A 22,000-nucleotide genomic window follows, 5' to 3' on the forward strand; every position below is an offset into this window, starting at 1 on the left:
GTCAGACCAAGACTTGGCTCAGGGGGCCACAGAGGCCTTGTTGCGCCTCCTTTCTCCCCATCTCACACATGCACTTCTGCTGTGCCAAGGCACAAACCTGAATGTGGACTACAGGCTTCTGGAAACTGGAAGATTGTAATGTTACAGGGACTTTCCTGGGTATTTGTTTCTCTACTCAGCATCAGAGAGTAATGCAGGGCTTTCTCATGAGGTGATGGGGCAGGCAGAATGACAAGGCTCTGTATGAGCACTTTGGGATATATCTTTTCACCGTGGGATAAATGCTACGCAATATGATACCGGTGATCCTCATGATCAATTACTAAATAACCTCCTAGAAACCACTGTTTGATAGGAGAGTAAAAATTCCCTGAGGGTGTTGCCAAGAGCAAAAGCAAACCCACAAGGATCTTTGTTTTTATTTAAAGAGGGAGGTGGACAGAGAGAACAAGGTTACAGAAAACTAAATTCAGTTCTTTGAAAAAAGAGTCCATATTATTACATTTGTTTTCTGTACATGGTATTACTTTTGCAAGGGAGATTTTCCTTATTTGACACAGAGCAACTACACTGAAAACACTGTGTAAGAAATACTGGAGGATGCTTCCCATTTAACCAGCACAGTTTGCTTGGTAATCTAAAGGCAGAATACCTAAACTAGCTAAAAGTATTTGCAAAGCTGAGAGATGCTGTGCTGTTCCCAGTCTTCACACAACCTGGAAATGGTGACCTGACTTAAGCAGCCTTGCAATTCTCCAACTTAAAAAAAACAAGCGAAACAAACTCCAGCTATCAACCCGGCGAGCCAGGATTAGGCACCAGTGGAAGACAGGGATTTCTGATTGTATCCTGTCTCGCCAAAGACTCACCACTGCCCCTGCACAAACCTACATTGCATTAGGGCAATGCCCAACATCAGCACATTACAATCATGCCTACAAAGATGCACACACGGTGATCCTACACTGGAACAGCATCCTGGCTGTGAAGTATCCCTGTGTGTAGGTAGAAAAAGCCGGACCTAACATTGTGTTGTGAAGGATTGCACTGTATCAGGAGCACATCCTACTTATTATTACCTATAAACCCACCTGATCACTAGTAGCTAAAGAATAGTGATATAAAAAGAAGAGCAGGGGAAATCTCCCTCTTTCCCTGCAGTAAGTCTCTAGGATTGTTTTGCCCTTTTCTTTCAATTCACAGTTGCCTCACTTTGTCACCATGCTACACAGGCAAAGAAGTGAAACAGGCCCTTGCTGAACAGACAAAGTGCAATTGATTATATGAAGTTAAACTCACTGAGAAGGGGTGGACATGAGGGTGCTTGTCCCTATAAAATCTGCTGAGATTGTCTCAATATCCCTTGGGTGGGTGGTGAAGCCAAATTGCAGAGAAACCCAGAAGCTGCAGCAGACACAAGGGAACATGCAATGCTCTACAGTGGCAGAAGGCTGGCTCGGCTCTGCTCAGTTGTGGCCCAGTTAACTCCACGGAAATTTGGGTTTTGCTAAGTTAGAAAATGTCTTGCTGATGTAGACTATGTCTGGAGCAAGCTCTGGTGTGAGAAGCAGACACATATGTAATTTATAACTGGATACCTGTGGCTGTAAGGCTAGGAAATCATCTGGATGTCAGTGTAGAAAACACTGCTGGTATTTTAACACGTACATTGTACTGAATCCCCGTCCCGCTGTCCCCGTAAACACCATTGTGCTTTTCATCTGCCACATTTGCAGCAGCAGCAGCAGGGAGATTTCCCCTGAAATGGGATTGCTGACCCAGCAGCCGCCCGGACAATGTGACGGGTGCTCCCAGGCAGCACAAAGCCCCCCTTCCAGAAAGCCGTCGCACAAAGCCGAAATCCCACGCGAGCCCTAACCCGCTGGGCTCGGCACATCCCTCCCGCCAGTGCGGGGCCAGGCGGCCGGGCTGAGCGGCGGTGCTCGGCAGGCTGGAGCGACAACATGCCCTTGCCGAGGCGCCGGTCGTCTTTCCTGGGGCAGCAGCCCTCTACCTCCACGGCGGAGAGCTCGGGGCCGCCCGGCCGCCGGGTGAGCGTCGGAGGTGGAGGGAGCCTCTCGAGACCCCCCGGCGTCTACGTGGGCACCGTTCCCACCGGCGGCGTGAGCAGCCTGGGCACCCGAGTGTCCCGTAGAGCCCTGGGCATCAGCAGCGTCTTCCTCCAGGGTCTCCGCAGCTCCGCCGCCGCCGTGCCCCTGGCCCCGGGGCTGGATAAGGGCAGAGGTCTCTCCTACGAAAGCCTGAATGGCTGCTTGGTGGAGTACATCGAGAAGGTGCGAGCCCTCGAGCAGGTCAACCAGGAGCTGGAGGAGCACATCAGAGTCTACCTGGACAAGAAGGCGGCCAGCGTGGGCAGCTGGGGAGCGCTGCGGGAGAACTGGGAGGCGATTTACCACCAGGTGAGCGCCGGAGCGCGGCCGGCAGCCGGCGGAGCGGGAGGGAGCTGCGCGGGTCATTAGCAGCACCGGGCGGCTAGGCACAAGGCTGCTCATGAATGCCGTCTGATTCCAAGGCGAGGAGCCTAAACAGAGGGTATAAAATCTATCTTCATGATAATTAGCATTATTATGCCTATTAAGCGAGAGAATTGCCACAGGCATCATGTGCATGGGAGCGATTGAAATGCACCCCAAGGCACCGAAGTCTGGGCTGTTTAAAACGACGGGTGGAGTTTTTTTCCCCTTTTTTTTTTTTTTTTAATTTTTTTAAAATTATTATTTTAAGTCTGTGGTTATTACACTGAGTATCAAAATTATTGAAAGAAACCTGCTATGACTGAATTAGGTTATCTCTCAACATGATATTACAAGCACGTTGAGGGGTTTTGTTTTTTAATCAGTAATTCAGATTTTTACTTCATTCCCTTGTTGGCTTAATAACATTTTCAAAAGCTCTATTTATTTAAAAATAATAATTACATGGCTACAAATGAGTGACTCCCTTCCTTTCCTTTGCCATCACCCGACCATCCCTCGCTCCCACCTTCTCCATACGGCACAATTGTTTATTGTGGGGATGTGAAATAGTGTCTGTATTGACCTCATGGGCAAGAAGGATTTCCTTTTGCTGGCCAGTAAGGCCTTGCAGGCTGATGTCCTGCTTGCAGCAGACACAGGGCTCTGTCTGCTGAGGTCTTGGTGCACCACACAAGCCTGACTTCCCATCTCCCAGACAGTGGGAGCAGACAGGATTCCACAGACCTGGAGTCTGGCATCTCACACACCTCTTCCCAGCAGTGCTTGTGCAGGCACAGAAAATGCCATCACTGGGTCTTCAGAAAGCCTGAAAGCCAACTTTAAGTTGCCTGGGACAATTGTGTGTTTTAACTTGGGCTGGCCAGTTTTACTTTGCATTTTTAGGGCAGGTGTTCTTCCAGAATGCTACAAACATTGCTTGAACCCTGAATGTGTTGGCATAAGCTGTTGTACAAAGATCGTGTCAGCAGAAACACCCAGTTAAGCACCAGCTTTTAAAGTTGTTATTAGTAAATGACATTATTGCTTCCTGAAGGGAGCAGCTGCTGAAGTAAAGGGGTGCTCTGAATCTGGGGTACAAAAGGCCATCTCCTTGAACCTATTACCTCACTGGGGAAGATGGGGACTTTGATAAGGGACAGGGAGTTAATCCTTTGCAGCCACCATCCCATGTCCTCCAGACCAGTGTTGCATTTCGTAGTTGTAGACTTCACCTGTAAATCCTATTTATGGTTAAGCCCAAAAATGTGGGACCATAGGAAAGGACCATTTAGGAAGAACTGTTTGATTTTTCATTACATAAACCCCCAACATTGCAGTGCAGATGAACCTGCAAATGTATTAATTTTTCATCCAAATTGCTTTCCTTTCAACCTTCCTTTGTGGTCATCCTTGCCTCTACCTCTGTTTTTATGAATGAATAAAAGCAACTCATAATGAAATCTAGCCTGAATATCAGGCTCTTCCTATATGAAAATCAGAAAAATAAAGCCATGTAGTAATAGCATTTGTGAGTATCATAGAAATGAAGAGAAAAAGATTAGCATCATCCGTATCTATTTAACTATCAAAACACATCAGAAAACACATAAAATCTTCTGAATTGCTTCAATTAAATCAATAACTGAGGCATCACTTAGTGGGTTTTGTCTTTCACGGATATGATCCAAGCTGTTATGTTCAATTCTGATTAATAGATTTCTTTGCTTTTTTAATTAAGCATTTAACCAAAAATGAAAGTAGGAACCTATCCAGCCCAAACACCAATTAGCTCATTCGTCCTGGAGCTAATTTGTAAAATTATGCCAGCATCAACATCAAAACCACCACATTTATTAAAATAATGTCAAAATCAGTTGCTGCAGAAACAGCTGAAATCACATGAAGTCAAAACCCTCTTGCCACAACACATCCCAAACAGAAAAGGAAAAGGCATTCAGGAGCAAGGTGTAGCAGAAATGAGAGACACCTGACAGATAGATTCCTAAATGTAATTTTTGTAAATATATTCAGATTTTCTGCAGATGTCCACATCTACCTTGATTTCTTTAAAAGTGGCATACCCTGTTTTCAGCTTCTTGTAAAATCTGAGCACTCATTTAGATTCCTGGCCAGGCCCATGGGTTCAGTGGGGAGAAATGCCCAGCAGCTGTAAAACCCCTCAGTGCCATTTGCATAAAGCAGGTATGAAAGTCTTGGGGAAAAAAACCACTCAAGCAGGCACCTGAATTAGCCCAAGCACTCATGATAGGAATGGTTTTTGAACAAGAAACAGCAAAGAAAAATACACAGCTGGGAGGAGGTCTAAGCAGGAGCCCTTTCCTCTTGCCCTGCTACTGAGAAGACAAGGACATGGCCACAAAGGACTCTCCTGGTCTCAAAATCACAAATGTGAGAGGCCCATTTCTGCAGTGGCACAGGAGAGACCCCAGCAGACGTGAAGTCCTATTTCCCTCCTGCCCTTCCTCGGATGTGCTCCAGCATCCCAAATTTTGGGTAGTTGCATTGCCAGCAAAAACAGCTCAGTGCCAGCATATCTCCTGAACACAGAGCTAAGGGAAAAAATGTGTCAGCAAGTGACTCAGAGGGTGTGTGTGAGCACAGGCTCCCTCAGGAAAAAACACTCGTGTTTCCTTGCAATTGTCAGAGTTATGGCTGCAGCCGGGGATCACTGGTGGGAGCTGAATGATGGAAAGCCACTCTCCAGCTCACAGGGTTAATTATCCGCCTGGGCAGCTGGCTTTTAGCAGAGCAGGTGGACACACACTAATTGGGACAGGCGCAAAGTGAGAGGGTTTTTGCAGAAAAAGAGGGAAATGAGAAATCCTTGCCAAGAGGAATTCATGTGACAGAATTACAATTTCATTACAGAAATATAAACTTTACCCTGTGCATAATCTTCTTCTCCAGGCTTCATCCTGGTCTTCTTGTGTAAAGTTCTCTCTCTAATCAAATGTGTCTCTTCTGCAGAATAGGAGACTGTTTGCAATGGCAATTCCTTCCCAGGGAACAGGGCAGCACCTGGCAGAAGTGGATGCTTGAAACAATCCGAGTGAGTTTACAGAGAGAAGAGGGTAGCTCAGCCTCCATGGCTGCTCAATTACAGCTGCATGGGAGACACAGAGATTTATTTTGTCTATGAGATGACACATAGTGCAGTTCAGATCACAGGAGTAAACACACAGGCAAAAGAAGGAATCAGCATCCTGGAGCAATTTTATCACTGCTGTGACTGATCATGACATCCTGTGCATGGCTGGGAGCATTTGAAAGACCTCCAGAGTTTTCCTATGGAGCTACTTTTATTTGCACTTGACCTTTCTATCAGCATTTAATCAGTGTGAATGTTAAGTCTGGAGAATATGCAGGTCTAACAGCCTGAGGAATTGCCACATTTGGACTCACACCCACTAATTTATTTGCTGCAGGGTCAGAAGAGCCGCTGAGTGTTACTTGTGATACACTCTAGCACAACACTGTGCGTGATCAGTGTCTGTAAATGGGTGAAATAACACTCTGCTACTCATCTAAGGGTACAACAGACTCCTACAAAATGGCACAAAGCTTGATCAACTGCCCTACAGAGGATGTCAGTGAATTCATTTTAATCATGTTCTCTCAGCCACCTCCAATAGCATAAATTTGGGCTGCCTTCAGAGGCAGCTGTGATGGGGTGTGAGGTTTTCTCCTTGTGCTTGTGCAACATTACAGTTTTACAGATCATTTCTTGAAGAGGCATCTCCTGCTTTGAGAACCAGGCATTCTTTGATGCAGTCCTATGTACTTATAAAATATTTGATGTATACATGAAGTTGAATTTCCCTGGATGCAGCAGGAATCAGGAAAGGAGGCATCAATCTCAGTCTCTCTCCAGGTATTACCTTTCCTGAGGCCATGCAACAAATGCTGCCCTTGCTGCCTTTGAGGTTTCCTCCTTCAGGCTCTAAGAAAGGGATCAACATGGAAAGCATGACCAAGAGCATTAAGAGTTTATTGCTTAGCAGTGGGCTGCAGGCTTTCAGCCTGACTTTAGTTGTGAATTAAAACCTGTTGGAGGCAATGGTCTAGTATCAACTATTTCCTTGTGTGTGTGGAAGGAAAGACTAGATCGACATCTTCTGATCTTTTCCCATGCAGGCGTTTGCTTTACTGAAGTGAACTTAAAAGCCAGAGAAGTTTCCATTACATGAATAATTAAACTATGAGCTTCATTATCACAGGCCACACCTGAGGCCATGAATTTAGTAGCAGTCAGAAAGGATTTAGACTTTTGTAAGAATAGCAAAAGTATACAAAACTACAGATAAAGCACAGCTAAGAATTTGAAAGGCTTAGTAAATCTTGCCATGCCAAACTTGGCCAAATCTGTGTTAAAAAAAGTTGCTAGTCACCAGGGATAAGGAGTAAATTCTCCCTATAAGTGTATCTATCACTTCAGTCTGGCATCTGCCCACTCTGTTGAAGCAGCTGTTTTGTCCTTGATGCCAGCTGTAACACAGCAAATGGGCCAGCATGTTGATGCAGATTTTTATGAGACTTTTCTTTCAAAAAATTAACATTGCATTTTCATGTCCACAAAATCACAATGAAATCAAAGAAAATTGTTCCTGCTTTGTAGTTAAGATGTTTAATACCATGAATATTCACTGTTAATTCAAGAGCTGAAAAAAATTGTGATCAAAAGGTGTATGTGCATCACAGAACTGAGTGTTGAAAGACAATGTGTGACTGAAAGGAACTATTGTTAGTAATAATATTTGCATTTTTTTTAATTCTTCCCATTTTGGCTCTTTGAATGTCACATGAGCATCAGTGATTTAAGCCTCCCAGAAGCTCTGTGAGGCAGGACAGCTCTGCCTTCTGCTTTACAAGCAGAGGAGGCAATGTCTAAGTGCTTGCAGCATTGCAAGGCGTCTCATTCCCAATGGACACAAAGAAGGGAGTGTTTCCTAAACTGCTGCATCATGTGTTTTAGTACGCATGTCAGCAAAGTGGCTACAAATCTGTCTCACTAATGCTGTGTGTTTGCATCCAACTGTTGATTAATAGAATTAAATCAAACAAACGAGCCCCTAGATGGAAGACTTAGATCTCTTCTTCTGGAGCCTAGGAAAGGGCTTTCACAGCTCATGCAAATCAGAGGGAACCAAGATTTCAGAGCTTGTGTCAAAGAGGTCCCTCTACTTCTGTGCTGACTAAATGCCGATTTTCCATCCTTCAGGAGAAACTCAGGTATCCTGGTGCAAGGGAACCTGAGGACAGAAGAGCAGCATGTCCCCAAAGCCCCAGCTCTGCTCAGCTGCTCCGAAATGCCACAGATGGACAACCCAGGGTTTGGGGAGTTAGGATACTGCTGGCAAATTGGGGCTGCAAAAAAAATGGGGAGAAGGAAATAAAGGGTTGAACAATGAAGAGCAGCCAGTTCTGTGCGCAAAAAAGCGCACAGAATTTTTCTGTACTTGTGTGCTGCACAACAGGGCTGGCTGGAGTGTGGTGAAGGACCATCTCTTTGCCCACACCTGTGGCTTTCGTGACATCTCTGAGTCCTGTGCTTTTGCTGTACTCCTCAACTTTCCCACGCCAAAATTGAGGCTTTTTTTTTCCCCCCTGAGTGGCGGTATTTACAGAACCTCTCTCCTCTGTCCAGATGCTGTTTTCATGAAATGTGTTAGAACTGGATGTCTCTGAGATGGTCTATCCCTCTACCATATTGTTTGGAATTGGCCAAAAAATCCCACAGTTATTGAAGTAAAAAAGATTCCCTATGCAATGGTGTAAAACAAGCTCCATCCCCAGCCACCTTCCCTGTTTTTCCCTAACAGTAGGTGAGAATGAAGAAAATCACTTTTTAAACTCTTGTTCCTCATCAGATTGAAAAGATGTAGAGTGCTTTTAACTTCCTGATCCATTATGGACATAATGGATAGTGAAGAACAGGTTATTTCTCCACATTTCTCCTTATCAAGTGCCTTCAGGTATTACATATTTGTTGGTCCAAACATTTGTAAGACGTTTGGAGCAGTAAGCCACTCTCCATGAGGGTAAATGTTAATTACCACCTAGAAATGCTTCAGCCTTGCATGCCCACCTCCACCCCATCACTAAGCAGCCTCAGGGCAGGTGGGAACATAGGGCAACAATCCCACTTGAGATCCACTTGTCTGGATGCAGCCTTGATGTTCCCATATTGCATGGTGCATTTCACCTTGGAGAAGCAGAATGCTTTGGGTGACTTGCAGTCTTAGTTACAGACTTAAATAATTAAGGAAAGATTTTTCTGCTTAAAGAGCTCTCCTGGCCAGCTTAAAAATCTGATCTTATTTATGAGGTCATTGAGTTTTAACTGCAAATCTTCATGGGTGTCTCCTGAGAAAGACCAAAGAAATGTTCAGTTCAGCTTTTCCAGAGTGGCAGCATGGATCATGGGGTGACTGGAGCTCCCAGACACTTACTTGCAGAGGTGATCACTCTAAGCCTGGTACTGAATTCTGCATGGTCACCTCCATAGCTCAATGCATGTGTGACTCCAGGGCAGGCAGTGGTGGTTTTTTCCTTTTTATCATTTTATATTACCTTCCTGAATCACAACAAGCTGCCAAGTCACAAGCCTTTCAGGTTTACTTACCCCTCAAGTACCTCTTGGACGTTAGAGATACACCCCAGAGCCATAGCAATGATACCACAGTCTGATTTGCACAATCTTTCCAATCAGTGTAATAATCTTTGAAGGCTTCTCAGGTCTCATATCTATCGCAAGAGCCTAGAGGATCCCATAGGAGAAGGAAAACGACGCTCTGGGAGCTGAGGAGGGCTCGCAGGCGGCAGGAGCAACAAGTATTCCGTGGCTCCCTGAGGAGGACGACCCTGAAGAGGACTGCTAATATGGGAAGTAGAATAGGAACTGCATAAGTGCTGCTTAAATTGTATCTAGAAAGTATAAGTGGGACTTAAATGATGAAAATACCTTGAGCACAGCAATGAATTTTTCCCCTTGCAAAGAGCTGGTGATCGGAATAAATGTGTTGCTACAAGAAGATGAGGGCTTAAGAGGAATGAGCAGTTTGATGACAAATTACAGCCTATTTGCCGAGAATTCGTGAACTTATATGTACAAAAATAATTGATTAAGTTATCTGGAAGGAGTCACTTGAACAGCCCTAGGATGAAGGATTATTTTCAGAATGAAAGCTGTACATCTGCTTAAGATACGTGTGCTGAAGCTGTTCATTGCTTGAGGTCTGTTGTATCTTTCTTCTAGGTGGGTGAAGCAGTCCTTGAAAATGCTCGTCTTATGCTGCACACTGAGAATATTCAAGCCTGTGCTGAAGATTTTAAAGACAGGTAGTCCTGAAGTGACACACAGTTGGCCACTTTCTTTAAACTTTGCCTTTGTGAACACTTAATTTGTTAAGGGGATAATGCTAGGGAATAGAATGGACTTGTTTTTTAAGTTGCATATTCAACACCCTGATTTGGGAGAAAAATAATGATGGTGCTAACATTATTTTGGAAGATTCTGAAGATTCATAGTAACAAAAATGTGCACAAGCACAAGCAATGACCTAAGCTAGTCTTAACAAAGACATTGGTCTCTCACTGAGAGGCCAGTATTCATTCAAAATTGAGTTGGCATTTTATAAGGGTGAAATTCCATGTGCTTTTTAGTTGTAAATTTCAGTACTTCTGTGCTAAAACCAATTGGTTTGGGAAATAACAATCATTCTGTTACAGCCGCAAAGCAAAAACTACACCACTACAGACATCAGGGCGGAAATGTTAGACAAGAAAACAGAAATGGGCTGTGCTGATTTCCCTTTACTGAGAAGAATAGGAAATAAAAGAAGAGTTTAAACACTGGCAAACTACTTTTTTATTGTCTTTCTGTTTGAAAAGCCTGATAGCCATGTGTATGAGTGCATGAAGCTCTTTAGATTTTACTCTGGAGTTGTGATCCTTCTAGCTTTTTATACTAATAATGGTCTCATTCATTTACAAATATCTTTTTGCAAGCTCTGACACAAAAACCACACTTAAAATTAATTGATTTTTATCTCCTATGGTTTTTTATCATCCTTTAAACTTCTTTTTCTCTCTCGCATTATTTTATTTAATCATAAAACCAAAATGTGTTAATCATTCTTAAGTTTGCCTTTTATTTCAGAAAGGTACAACTCTGAGATACTCACTTGGCTTTACATCCAGCAAGTTACATCCATATTTTGTGTAGTTTTCAAAAAATACTTTTTAGAAGTGTCAGCTGACCTGGACAAGAAGTCTACATAACAAAAACAATGTTGAATCAATCTACTGCATAGTGAAACTCCTGGGATCAACTGCCACTCTCCCAAGTTTTAAACTCCCAGCAATGAAGGTGGCTATTGAGAAGCAAAGTGTTTATGAAGCAGGTTCCCAACTAACGTGCCAGCCCCTTCAGGTCCGCAGGTTGGACAGGTTTGGCACAAATGTCTCCCATCCAAGGAGATTCACAATGCAATCCACATTTTCAATGGAAAGCCCAAACCAAAAATGTACAAACAAGAGCAATGAAGCAAGCAGTGCTCTGGAATAGAAACTGATTGCCAAAATTTCCCTACCATTGCAACCATGGTTTGGAAATGAGCCGTTTGTTCCAACAGCAATTCTAGCTGACAAACCAACCACAGAAATTTCCTTTTATTTTGTTACTACTGGGATTTGGTCTTAGGGATGGGCCAGGACTTTGGAACATAGGTCAGATTTCTATCAGCATGTCCGTTGGTAAGAGTAATGCTTGATGTTTTTTCTTTAACCATTGCTCTAAAAGGTTTTTATGTAGACAAGTGAGTAGGTATTCTCATTTTACAGCCACGACAACTGAGAAAAAGCCACCTATGGTGATACTATATATAAATAAGAGATCTAGCAGGAAACCATGAGCCTCTCCATGCTTTTTCTGGAATCTTATCAGGTTGATAACCACCATAGCACATACTGCTAACTTGGCCTGTTTTCTTACACTCTGAATTAATGACAGGGCACTTCAGGCAGTTAACTTCAAGTACGAAGAGACAAGGTGAAAGTATATTGTCTGTGTTTCTGTGCCTCTGTCTGGGACACATTTGCCAATTAGCAGAAATAGTATCATTCAGAAAAAAAAAAAGACAGGTTTTACTTGCTGAGCTGTGCTGTGGTGAAGTTTGGCTTTTTTTTTTTTTTTTTTTTTTTTCTTTGCAGGTATGAAAATGAACAGCCATTCAGAAAGGCAGTGGAAGACGAAATTAATTCCCTATATAAAGTGATTGATGATGCTAATTTAACTAAAATGGATCTGGAGAGTCAGATAGAAAGCATGAAGGAAGAACTAACTTTGCTATCAAAGAATCATGAAGAAGTAAGTGCAGACTCGGGACACTGCAAAGCCAATGTGTTTCATCTGGTTGGTATCATATATCTAGTGCAAAGCAAACATTAAAAACTCCACCTGCCATGTCTGGGCAGGGGGGGAATTTTCCTGAAACATACTCCTATTTCTTTCTTCTTTTTTAACTCACAGGACTAACCCCTGAGGCATTATCAAATTACTTATATGTAGGTGTTAACCCTTTCTCGTTTGATAAATGTGACATGGAAGAGACACCATCCCTTCATTTCTTGTCAGACACCACATGATGGTCAAAGGGCTGCACAGTCATGCAGTCATGCTGGACATCTCAGCAGTGAGACCTGATGGAAGGAGAAAGTGCATGTACAGGGCACCAGTTCTGGTCCTGCTGTACTAATGTTGAGCATTAACTAGGTTCTTAAGAAAATACCCTGCTTGGCTTAGCAAGGCGCTCAGTTCCCAAAACTGAGTCTCTCTTGAGAAGCACAGCACTGAAGCAAGTCACAGGGCTCTCAGAGTGGCATGAAGGAGTGGCTCTAAAGAATCATCATCAAAGGTGCTGGCAAAAGCAGGTTTAATATGAGATGTGAAAGTGCAATTTAACTTTGATGGCAAGGTTCATTTTATTACTTACTATATAATGAAGCTCACAAAGGAAAATTGGATTAGAATCAATCTAGAATAGTTTACATGGAAATTGGGGATGCAGAGCGTAAAGGTGCTAAAGGATAAAGGTCAAAAGGGTTAGGGGAGGCCTTCCCCTTGAGTCATGAGGTTCAGAGCAGACCTCCTTGCTTTCTAAACTTCTGATGGAGATTTGGTGCAGCTGAGCCCAAACTTTACCTCAGACTTGGTCAACGGTTTATAGCTATAGGATTTGTCAGCAGCCGATCACTGATTAATGCAACATTTACAAAATGATCCAATAAGGTTTCCTGTAAGCACAGCAGTAACTTAACTGTAGATTTGAGATGGCAGTATTCATACTATACTTGCTATAGAGTATTTAAACTAATTCACACACTCACAGAAACAGACATGAAGAAGTTGGTACAAAAGTGCCTGTTAAAAATTTCCCTCAAGTTCAGTGCAATACTCAAGTCAGATGCTTCTGTATCTCTCAACAGGTGAGGGCTGAGCCTTGAGGAGTAGTGGGGATATCCCAGGCCCCACCATCAGCATTTGGCAACAAGTATTGAGTATTGCAAACTTGTTAGAAAGCTTGTTAGCTCTGAGAGGTGTCCCAGTCAGAGGAAGATTGCTGCTCACAGCCCTCTGCAGTCCAGATCTCAAGGTCCTCACTCAGGACTACTGTTTATAGAGTCCTAAGACGATTTGCTCCAGTCATCTGTCAATCTCCATTCTGGCTGTAATCCAAGATGGTAATTACTGGAGATTTCCTCAGAAGTCTGGTAACAAAAATATTGTTCCACTTGATCTATGATTCGGGCAACTAATATTCCAAGGTTATGCTAGGATAGCTGAATATCTCTTCCCCTTCCTTTCTTAGGCACCAGAAGCTCCTAGGAACAGACAGTGTTTCTGATAAACTCAAGGCAAGCTTAATTGCCCAGGAGACATTGATTGATTAAGGGTGAGGTTTATAAAAAATTCCTGAGCTCACAGAGAGGCCCCAGTGGGTGGGGAGGATGCACCACCACAGACAGGCAGCCAGAAGAGAAGCCCATACTACCCAATTTTGCAATACTTTTCCACTTACTCACTGCATTCACCGACATTATTTGCATGAAGGTGGTTTACTTCCTTCATCAGGGATTTCAGGATTGAACACAAATCAGCATCTTTATTCATGGGGACTTGAATATGGAGCTGTTGCTAATCCCTCATAAGGGGGAGCAAGCAATTGTGCCGGTGCCTCAAAAGTAAGATAGAGCTTGAATTGTGATGGCTCACAAAAACAAGGTACTATCCTTCCTTACATTTCTTACCAGTTGTTCCTCCAACCACAAGATTTCAGCAACAGTGGCTTGCCAAGATGAGGTTGCATCACCAGCTCCCTACCTGTATCAGTCTAATTCCAAGGCTGGCATTTTGCAGAAAATAACCAGTGGCTTCATCACCAGTGCATGGCAGGAGAAGATTGAAGTTGCTTTAGATAAGAGGGTAAAGAGAAAAATGATAGAAATAAACAAGATCCTCTTTAAACCTCCAAGTAATGCAATGACTGCTGTGAAACCAGAAAAGCTGTTGCTGATGCTGTTCTCTGTCTATGGCATAATGAGAACACCAACTTATTCCATCTTGATCCTCGCGTAGACAGCAAGGAGCCCTTTCAGAGTGGAAAGATGCTTTTTTCTTTATCTTTTGGGAGTACCTGAGTATTTGCAGAACCACTTCAGCATAGTCCTGGTTTTCCCATGGCAGCAGGACCAGGGGAAGCTGCTTAAGAGCAGTCATGGAATAAAGGCTAGAAGAAACTATTGCTGAGCTCTGACAAAATACAGTCCCAAGAACTTTCCTGAACAAATTCAAACCTTTCTTTCCACTGGTGCTCCCAACTAGCAAATCCATGCCAAGTCCTTTCAAAGGTTTTGTGAACTTGGAGTGGGCACATTTTGAGGTTTGCATTCTTGCAGGTTCATAATTCACATAATTCCCATCTATTTTTTCCAGTATTGTCACTGTCAGGGGTCACTGCTTACAAATACAATTCCCAGATGCTTTTACACTACCTTTTTTTTTTTTTTTTTGTGCCAATAACACAGATAAACAGGTTGATATAAAAGGATTGCAGTGCCAGACAGTTAAGATACATGTGAAAATCTCATTAATTCTTGCGTTCCTGAACACAATGTACAACTGATGTGCTACGTTTAAGTGTGCAATTCTAAACCTGCTAATTCTCCACTGGTTACATGTTTTTGGAACACCTAAATTTAAAGAAGGAACAGAATGCTGCCACAAAGGAGAATCCTCTTCATCTAACATGCACATGCATAAAACACACACTTGTCTCACACAAGCTGTGAGGCTGTAGAGCTCCTACTGCTTTGCATATCTTGTATCTTCCAGCAGATGCTGGAAGGCCCATGCTCCTGCATGGTGCAGCAGCAAGGGAAGAGTTTCTGATATCCTGTAAGCTGTTAGTTCCTTGGCCCAACGTCCACACTGCAGCTTTACTGGCAATGTTTGTAGTGATTTCGGGTCCCAGCTGCACAGCATGCACGTGTCAAGCACTGGCTGCTGGAGAAACTTGCCACTGTTGAGAGGGCTGCTCCAGGCACTGCCTTGGTGCAGGGCTTCAGTCTCCTTCCATCAAGGGGAAAACTCTTCCAGTACCCTAGATCTGCAGGAAGAGACCCCATGCAGAAGCAAGGCAAATCCACATTTGAAAAAGAAACCCTTCAGTGCACTAAATCATTAATGTAGATATACCTTTTGGGGTACCTTTGGGATTTATATATACCTTTTGGGATTTAATTTAATTACTCTCTGTTTGTGGCACCAAAAGAGCTCTTCCTTGAGCTTCTCTGAAGATACCATTCAATTGTCCAGTTCACTTTCTTTATGTTTGTTATTTTTGTTCAAGGATGTGAAGGTATTATACAAGCAGCTTGCTGGATCTCAGCTGGAAGAACTTGATGTTCCCCTGGGAAGTGGCCTGGATGACATTCTGGAAAAAATCAGAATTCACTGGGAGAGAGACATTGAAAAGAATCGTGCTGAGACAGGTGCCCTGCTCCGTACCAAGGTCAGCACTCTGTAACCCACTCCAACATCACAGGATACCAAGCAAACACAAAATCTCTCTAATATTCTGCAATGTCTTTGAGGGTTGGGTGTTTTTGTTTCATTTTGTTTTGTTTTAAACAGAAAAGATGTTAAAAGATGTTAAAGTATTTTGGTCCAAGTCCAAATGAGAATGCACTTAAAAAGGCTTTCTTGGGATGCACAGAGTTAAGCACTGGTGTAAATGGCCCTGCTCATATCGCAGGTATTTGTGGGAGCCTTTCAAGGGCTCGGAAATGTTGGCTAAGGAAAACAATCAGTTGATACCTTCTGTATAGGATAAGCCTCTATTATTGCCCTTCTTACTAGGGCTGTTCCTTCACTTAATAATTTACAAGGGTCTATAAATAAGAAGGGCAAAACACATTGCTCTCTACACTACAGACTCCTTGGTTTCTCCCTGATATTGTTTCCTTTGGCAGCAGTGGGAAAACTAGATATTAACTTAGAAATGAAAAGTGATGAGAATAGCCATTCCTTTTAAATAGGGGTTCTCCTCTCCTGAGGCTGAGTCTGAGTCTGAGTCTGAGACAGCCTTTTAATATAGCTTTTTCTCTGTCATGAAGGATCACTCTTTTTCCAACGTAAGTATTTTTGCACAGCTGAAGCATTAAGTTCAGTGGATGATCCCGTATGTTAGAAGCCATCTCGTTCTGAGCTGGCTCTTACAGCAGAGCATGACAGAGTAAATCAGGAGAGCAATGAAGATGGTGAAGGGCCTTGAAGGGAGCCCTGGTGAGGAGCGGCTGAGGTCACATTGTTTGCTCAGTCTGGAGAAGAGGAGATTGAGGGGAGACCTCATTGCAGTTACAACTTCCTCGTGAAGGGAAAAAGAGGGGCAGGCACTGATCTCTTCTCTCTGTTGATCAGCAACAGGGCCCGAGGGGATGGCCTGAAGCTGAGTTAGGGGTGGTTTAGATTGGATGTTAGAAAAAGGTTCCTCACCCAGAGGGTGGTTGGGCACTGAACAGGCTCCCTAGTGAAGTGGTCAGAGCACAAACCTGACAGAGTTCAAGAAGCATTTGGACAACACTCTCAAGCACATGGTGTGACTCTTGGGGTTGATCCTGTGCAGAGCCAGGAGTTGGATTCAATGATCCTTGTGGGTTCCTTCCAACTCAGTCTGTAATTCTGTCAAATCATAACTGCAGCAGTGCTGTTGAAATACTTAGCAAAATCATATAAACATATCCCCCCTGTTCCTAGGTAAAGAGCTGCCATGAGAGGCAGTAGGGGGTATGTAGGCATGTAGGGGGTATCGAAGGCAAACAGTGAGAAAAAACAACAAAACCAAGAAATAAGTTTGCAAACATATGTGCAAGCTCTGAGTAAATTTTCAAAACAAAGAAGAAAAATCCTGTGACCACAGTGATATGAAAATTGCTAGGAAACATACAAGAAGCCAAGCAGAGGGGGTTACTCCAGAGGTCCCATCAAGTTTGTGAAAATACCAGACTTATATATGCAAAGTTTTCATAAAGTTAGTCTGTGGGGCCTGATTTTCAGCTCATACAGTCCAAAGGAAGTGAGACACAGTAATAAACTACACGAGCCTGGAGAGTGCCTCCATGCAAAGCACATGTAGCCCTGAAAAGCCAGGGCATCCTCAGTAGCCTCTTGAGCTTTCCCCAGAAAAATCAATTCCTGACCCACTGCCAGGTTTCTGTAAAATGAGCATCACTCTGAGGGCACCAAATTCTTCAGTGTTCCCACTTCCCTGTCCTGCTTGTTCCTCCTCCTTCTCCTCCTGTGCAAAAACACCCTTACAATTTCTTTCTTCCTATTTCTTTCATACCTTCAATATCTGGCCTTTTAGCTGCTCAGAGATATAATTTGGGGAGAAAATTGACAGCTCCTAGTACACTGCTCTATCACGTCTTTGATACCCAACACACCCCGACTCAGCCATCTTAGCCTAAGCTCTTACTAGTTTCAGTTGTTCCTGTTTTGGTTGGTTTTTTTAATGGAACAAAGAAACAGAATATCACAGATTTCTGGGGCAATCAGTTCTGGTTCTGCACAGGTTCTGGTAAGACATTCCAGGGCTTTTTTTGCACAAATTAAACCCAGATGATCCAGTTTTGTGTCCCTTATCTCCTACAGACACAGATCAATTCAGATTACTACTATGCATACAGATGACAAGAGTTTAGCTTTTATCAACTACGCTGTGGTTTAAAATCATCTTTTGTGGTTAAGTTGTATCATTTGGTTATCCACACAGTGAAAAACATATTCTTGCTCTTTTGTGACATCACAGGAGGGAGAGCAGTTCCCTGCACTCCTTGGCTCTTCATTACCAGTTTTTTCAGTGTCTCTCTGTGAGGTTTTCCTTGGCCCCTAATATTTTAATTTCCTTTTTCTGTACCTAACCTCTGGTGTACCTGTGAGCAGCTCAGACCAAGGTGTTTCAAATGATATCCTAGCACTGACTTAGACACGAGGGCAGTATTTTAGTATTTTTTTTTAATTTTCTGACTAATTACCTTACCTCATTTGCTTTGCCTTGTGACTAGATTGGCTCAATTGGCAGTATTGGCTCAATTTTTCAAGGATATTTGAGCACCAAAACACACCAATTTACATTCATACCTAATGGGGTTTCACATGAGTCTCTTTTAGATGAGTAATCTCAAAACTCAAGTTCATTGTTTTCACCTGTGGACTTTTTTGCCTGTAGTGGTCAAAATCTTCCCCCAAATTGGCACAAGTAATTCAAACCCTTGCAAGACATGCATGCTATTTAATGTTTTTCCCTGGAAAGATACTTTACTTACTGATGTGATGTTCATTCGTGTAGTTTGATTCCAAATATCCACCCCTGCTCATTGCTAATCTGTATGATTTTCTGTCATCCATAAATCCTTCTAATTCATGCTTTATTCCCAATGCAGTAGACCTTGAGGCATCAAGCTGTTAAGCTTCTGTCTTAACAGAACTAGACCTTCATTTTCCTCTTCATGTTCCGTCTCTTGAACAGCTGTTGATCCATGGAAAAGTTCTGCCCTGAGCACACAAATACACAGCTTTCTCTGTTGGCCTCCTAAAAAGTTCTGAAAAATCTTGTGAATTATGCCAGTTGTTTCTCCCTTTTTTGCTACTTTGCTAAAACTTTTCCAGAACACTCAAAAGCTTTTCAAAGTAACTTTCTTTCTTTAGATACCACACTGGTCAACTCTGGGTGTTGGTGTTCCTTTCCTAACCATTCTTTCATTATCTGGATTCCATGAAAAACAGACTAATGAGGAATTCTGCACTCATGCACAATGCTTGGCTCGGAACTGTACAGACGTTCAAAATCCACAGATTCCCAGGAAACTCAAGCACTAACATGATAAAGACTTAGGAAGGTGATTTCATCCTCTCCCTCCATTAATCCAGTTTTTTGTGGTCACCACATGTATAGCCATTCCCTTATAAAGCATCTCAGGAATAGGAAAAGTCCCCAGAAAACATGAATTACCTAGTGAAGAGGACACACAGACTACTTCTGCACTTCTCCACAGAAGGAACCCCAAAGATGAGGCCAAGTGTCATGCCCAGCAGCACCCCACACATGGACACCTGGGGCTGGTAACCCTGTAAGGAGGGTGGGGAAACCTTGTGTGTCCCAAAAGTTTTAGAGTGCATTCAGTGTGTGCTCACTTGCTGTGCACTCCTCAGCGTTTAGGATCTGATGCAGCCATCTCCATCTACTCCATCTGCCTGTTCTCTTGTTCACACCGCTACGGTCAGGTTCACAGCTTAGGGTAGCTCCTGGAAGGGTTTCAATGCCACCTGTGGTGAGGGCAAGCTGGACTTATAGGTAGCATTTGGGCCACCAGCAGGGTAAATGTGAAAGCCTGGCTTCAGGTAATGGGTGTAGGCTATAAATATAGAGGCAAAGGCACCTTCCCTTCCCTGTGTATCTCTTTAAAAAGAGGCATTTGCAGTCCTCATAGCCCAAGAAGGTGCAGACTACTCTCTCAACACAATTTAGGAGACACAATTTACTGAAGAGTGGCAGGTCCTTGATCACTGGTTCACCAGGAATAGTCAGGTAGAATTATGTCTCTCTGAAGCATAAGCCCAAACAAAGCACTTCCAGAAAACACAGGATCTGTGCAATTTGCTGGAAAGGACAGGTTTGGTTATTGGATTGAAATTCAGCCCTCTGCAACACAGGTTCTTAAGTCTAAATTTCTGTTTGAGACTTAACTGGCATTTAAATGACCTTTTTCCACTGAGGTTATTTCATTCACAATGTGCAAGGTGTGGGCTTCACAAGGTAATACAAAAAAAACACCCCTATTTTTGGTGCATAGTCCTAGATTTTTAAAAATTCAATCTTACTTTTAAAAGGAAAGAAAATCAGAGCAGGGTCAAGATGAAGTTTCAGAGTAGGATGGAAGTATTTTGCATAGTTTAATTTTAGCATCAACCACAAGAAATGTAGGTTTTGACTGAAGAACTGTATTTTCTAGAGAGCCCAGAGCTCTGGGCTGAAAAACCTTGATCTCAGCCCTTATTAAAAAGTATAAAAATTCTATTTTTACTAAGGTACTTTTCCCTTCACCTATTTTCAAGGAACCTGAACTAAACACATATAAAACCCCTCAAGCCATAAGAGCAGGAAATAGCATAATTAACTTAGGACTTAATTAACAGGATTTTTTTTTTGACCCCTGTGATATGACTTGCTGTCTGACTCATAGAATCTTATGTGCAAAATTAAGGTGTGAGTAGTTCTGAAGACACACAACTTTTTAAGAAATCTTATATTATGGCTAGAAAATGAACAATTGCAGCAGTGTTTTCTCTTTAGAGATAATTTTAAACATACAACTATGAATTCTGAACAGCTGTTGTTGACACGGATAACATAAAAATGCTTGTATGCATAAGCCATTTTACAGTAAATGCCTAGAAAATATGACAATTTTGACACTAAGAAGTATCCATAATTATTCAACTGAGGGATTTAATGCACAGGAATCGAACTTAGAGTCAGAATTGCCACAAACTGTGAAAATATTACTGTCAGTTTGGTCTGTAAGGAAGCTAAACCATAACTTGCGTAGGTTGTGATGACAGGCGCCTTTTTTCACCAGCAACAGGCTGAGACAATGGCTGCCGTGCGAACCCAGGAGGAAGAGCTGGTGGAGGGCCTCAGAAGCGAGTTCCACGAAACTGCCTGCAAAATACAGAGCTTGCAAGCAGAAACCGAATCTTTGAGAACCTTGGTAAGGAAAGCTGGGTTTTCAGTGGGTGTATTCTCTGTGAACTCAACACACCTTCTGAGGGGAACATTCCTGTCTTGGGATGCAGATTTAAGAATGAATCCCATTTTCCACTAGATACTGTTTCTGGAGGTGCCAGACATTTCTGGCGTCCTCTTGATTGAAATAGTGCTCCAGGTGTACCACATGTGACAACCAGGCTCCAAATTTCCATCTTCAGTGTATTTGTACTCAATCTCACGAAGATTGCTTGGCAGTGTAGTACTAGACAATGTGAGGAATATCTGCACCTTGTAAAAGTGCAGGTATTCAACTTTTGTAATGATAATACCTAATACCAAGGAAGTTAAAGAAAGGAATTCTCAAAATATACATATAGTCAATAGGTATATTGGCCAAACCTGAATAAAAATCACTATGAAGCATATGGAAATTGACTGATTTATTGTCTGCTGTCCTGCCCTTGCAGAAGAGGGGTCTGGAGAACTCTTTATATGACGCCAAGCACTGGCATGACATCGAACTGCAGAACCTAGGGTCTGTCATTTCCAAGCTGGAGGCAGAGATGGGAGAAATCAAAGTAGAAACCGAGCAGCAGCAGAGGGATCGTGAAAACCTGCTGACTAGCAAACAACAGCTGGAGAAAGACATTGCTGCATATCACTGCCTCCTGGATGGAGAGCAAAGCAGGTACTTGTCCTTAAAAGGGTGGATAACATGCTCCCTGGGAAGGGGTTGTGAAGTTGCTGGAAGCAGGAGGACTGGGGTGCTTCTCATGTTTCATAAGGCTGGCTGGTAGATCATGAGGTTTGGAGAAGCTGCCAAAGGGGGAGAACACATCAAATCCCATCAAACGGAGATTCATAATATATTGGAAATGGGTACTTTCCACCACTACCACAGAAGGACATGCCATGAGTTTCACTTCTCTGAAGGTTTGAGATGTGGTATTAAAAAGCTACTACTAGGGGCTACATTAGTGGCTGCAAAGCAGATGTGTTGTTGTTTCCTGATTTGAATACATTATGCCATCCCTCTTCCTCCCTCAATACAGTCCAAATATTATAGCTGTGATCTTGGGAAAACTCCCTTTCTAAGCTTGTAACTTTGCCCTGAAGTCCAAAGACAGAATCTGGACCACTGACTATACCTTTTGTGAAGAAATGTGGTTCTGA

At 42.9% G+C, this 22,000-nt stretch overlaps 1 protein-coding gene across 1 annotated transcript; it reads left to right on the plus strand.

The window, feature by feature from the left end:
* The first annotated feature begins 1,940 nt into the window (after positions 1-1,940).
* BFSP2 (beaded filament structural protein 2) lies at positions 1,941-21,640 on the plus strand. Its single transcript, XM_053994760.1, has 6 exons — positions 1,941-2,420; positions 9,754-9,836; positions 11,709-11,865; positions 15,407-15,568; positions 20,697-20,828; positions 21,295-21,640. Exons 1-6 carry the CDS (start codon positions 1,965-1,967, stop codon positions 21,622-21,624), a joined length of 1,320 nt encoding a protein of 439 aa, XP_053850735.1. The 5' UTR covers positions 1,941-1,964; the 3' UTR covers positions 21,625-21,640.
* Positions 21,641-22,000: the final 360 nt, after the last annotated feature.

This window comes from Vidua macroura, chromosome 1 (genome assembly GCF_024509145.1).
Source record: "Vidua macroura isolate BioBank_ID:100142 chromosome 1, ASM2450914v1, whole genome shotgun sequence".
Classification (NCBI taxonomy): Eukaryota; Metazoa; Chordata; class Aves; order Passeriformes; family Viduidae; genus Vidua; species Vidua macroura.

Coding starts and splice junctions, on each gene's coding strand:
- BFSP2 (XM_053994760.1), top strand. CDS start 1,965: ATGCCCTTGCCGAGGCGCCGGTCGTCTTTCCTGGGGCAGCAGCCCTCT. Junction 9,837..11,708: donor GCTGAAGATTTTAAAGACAG/GTAGTCCTGAAG, acceptor TTTTCTTTGCAG/GTATGAAAATGAACAGCCAT. Junction 20,829..21,294: donor CCGAATCTTTGAGAACCTTG/GTAAGGAAAGCT, acceptor CTGCCCTTGCAG/AAGAGGGGTCTGGAGAACTC.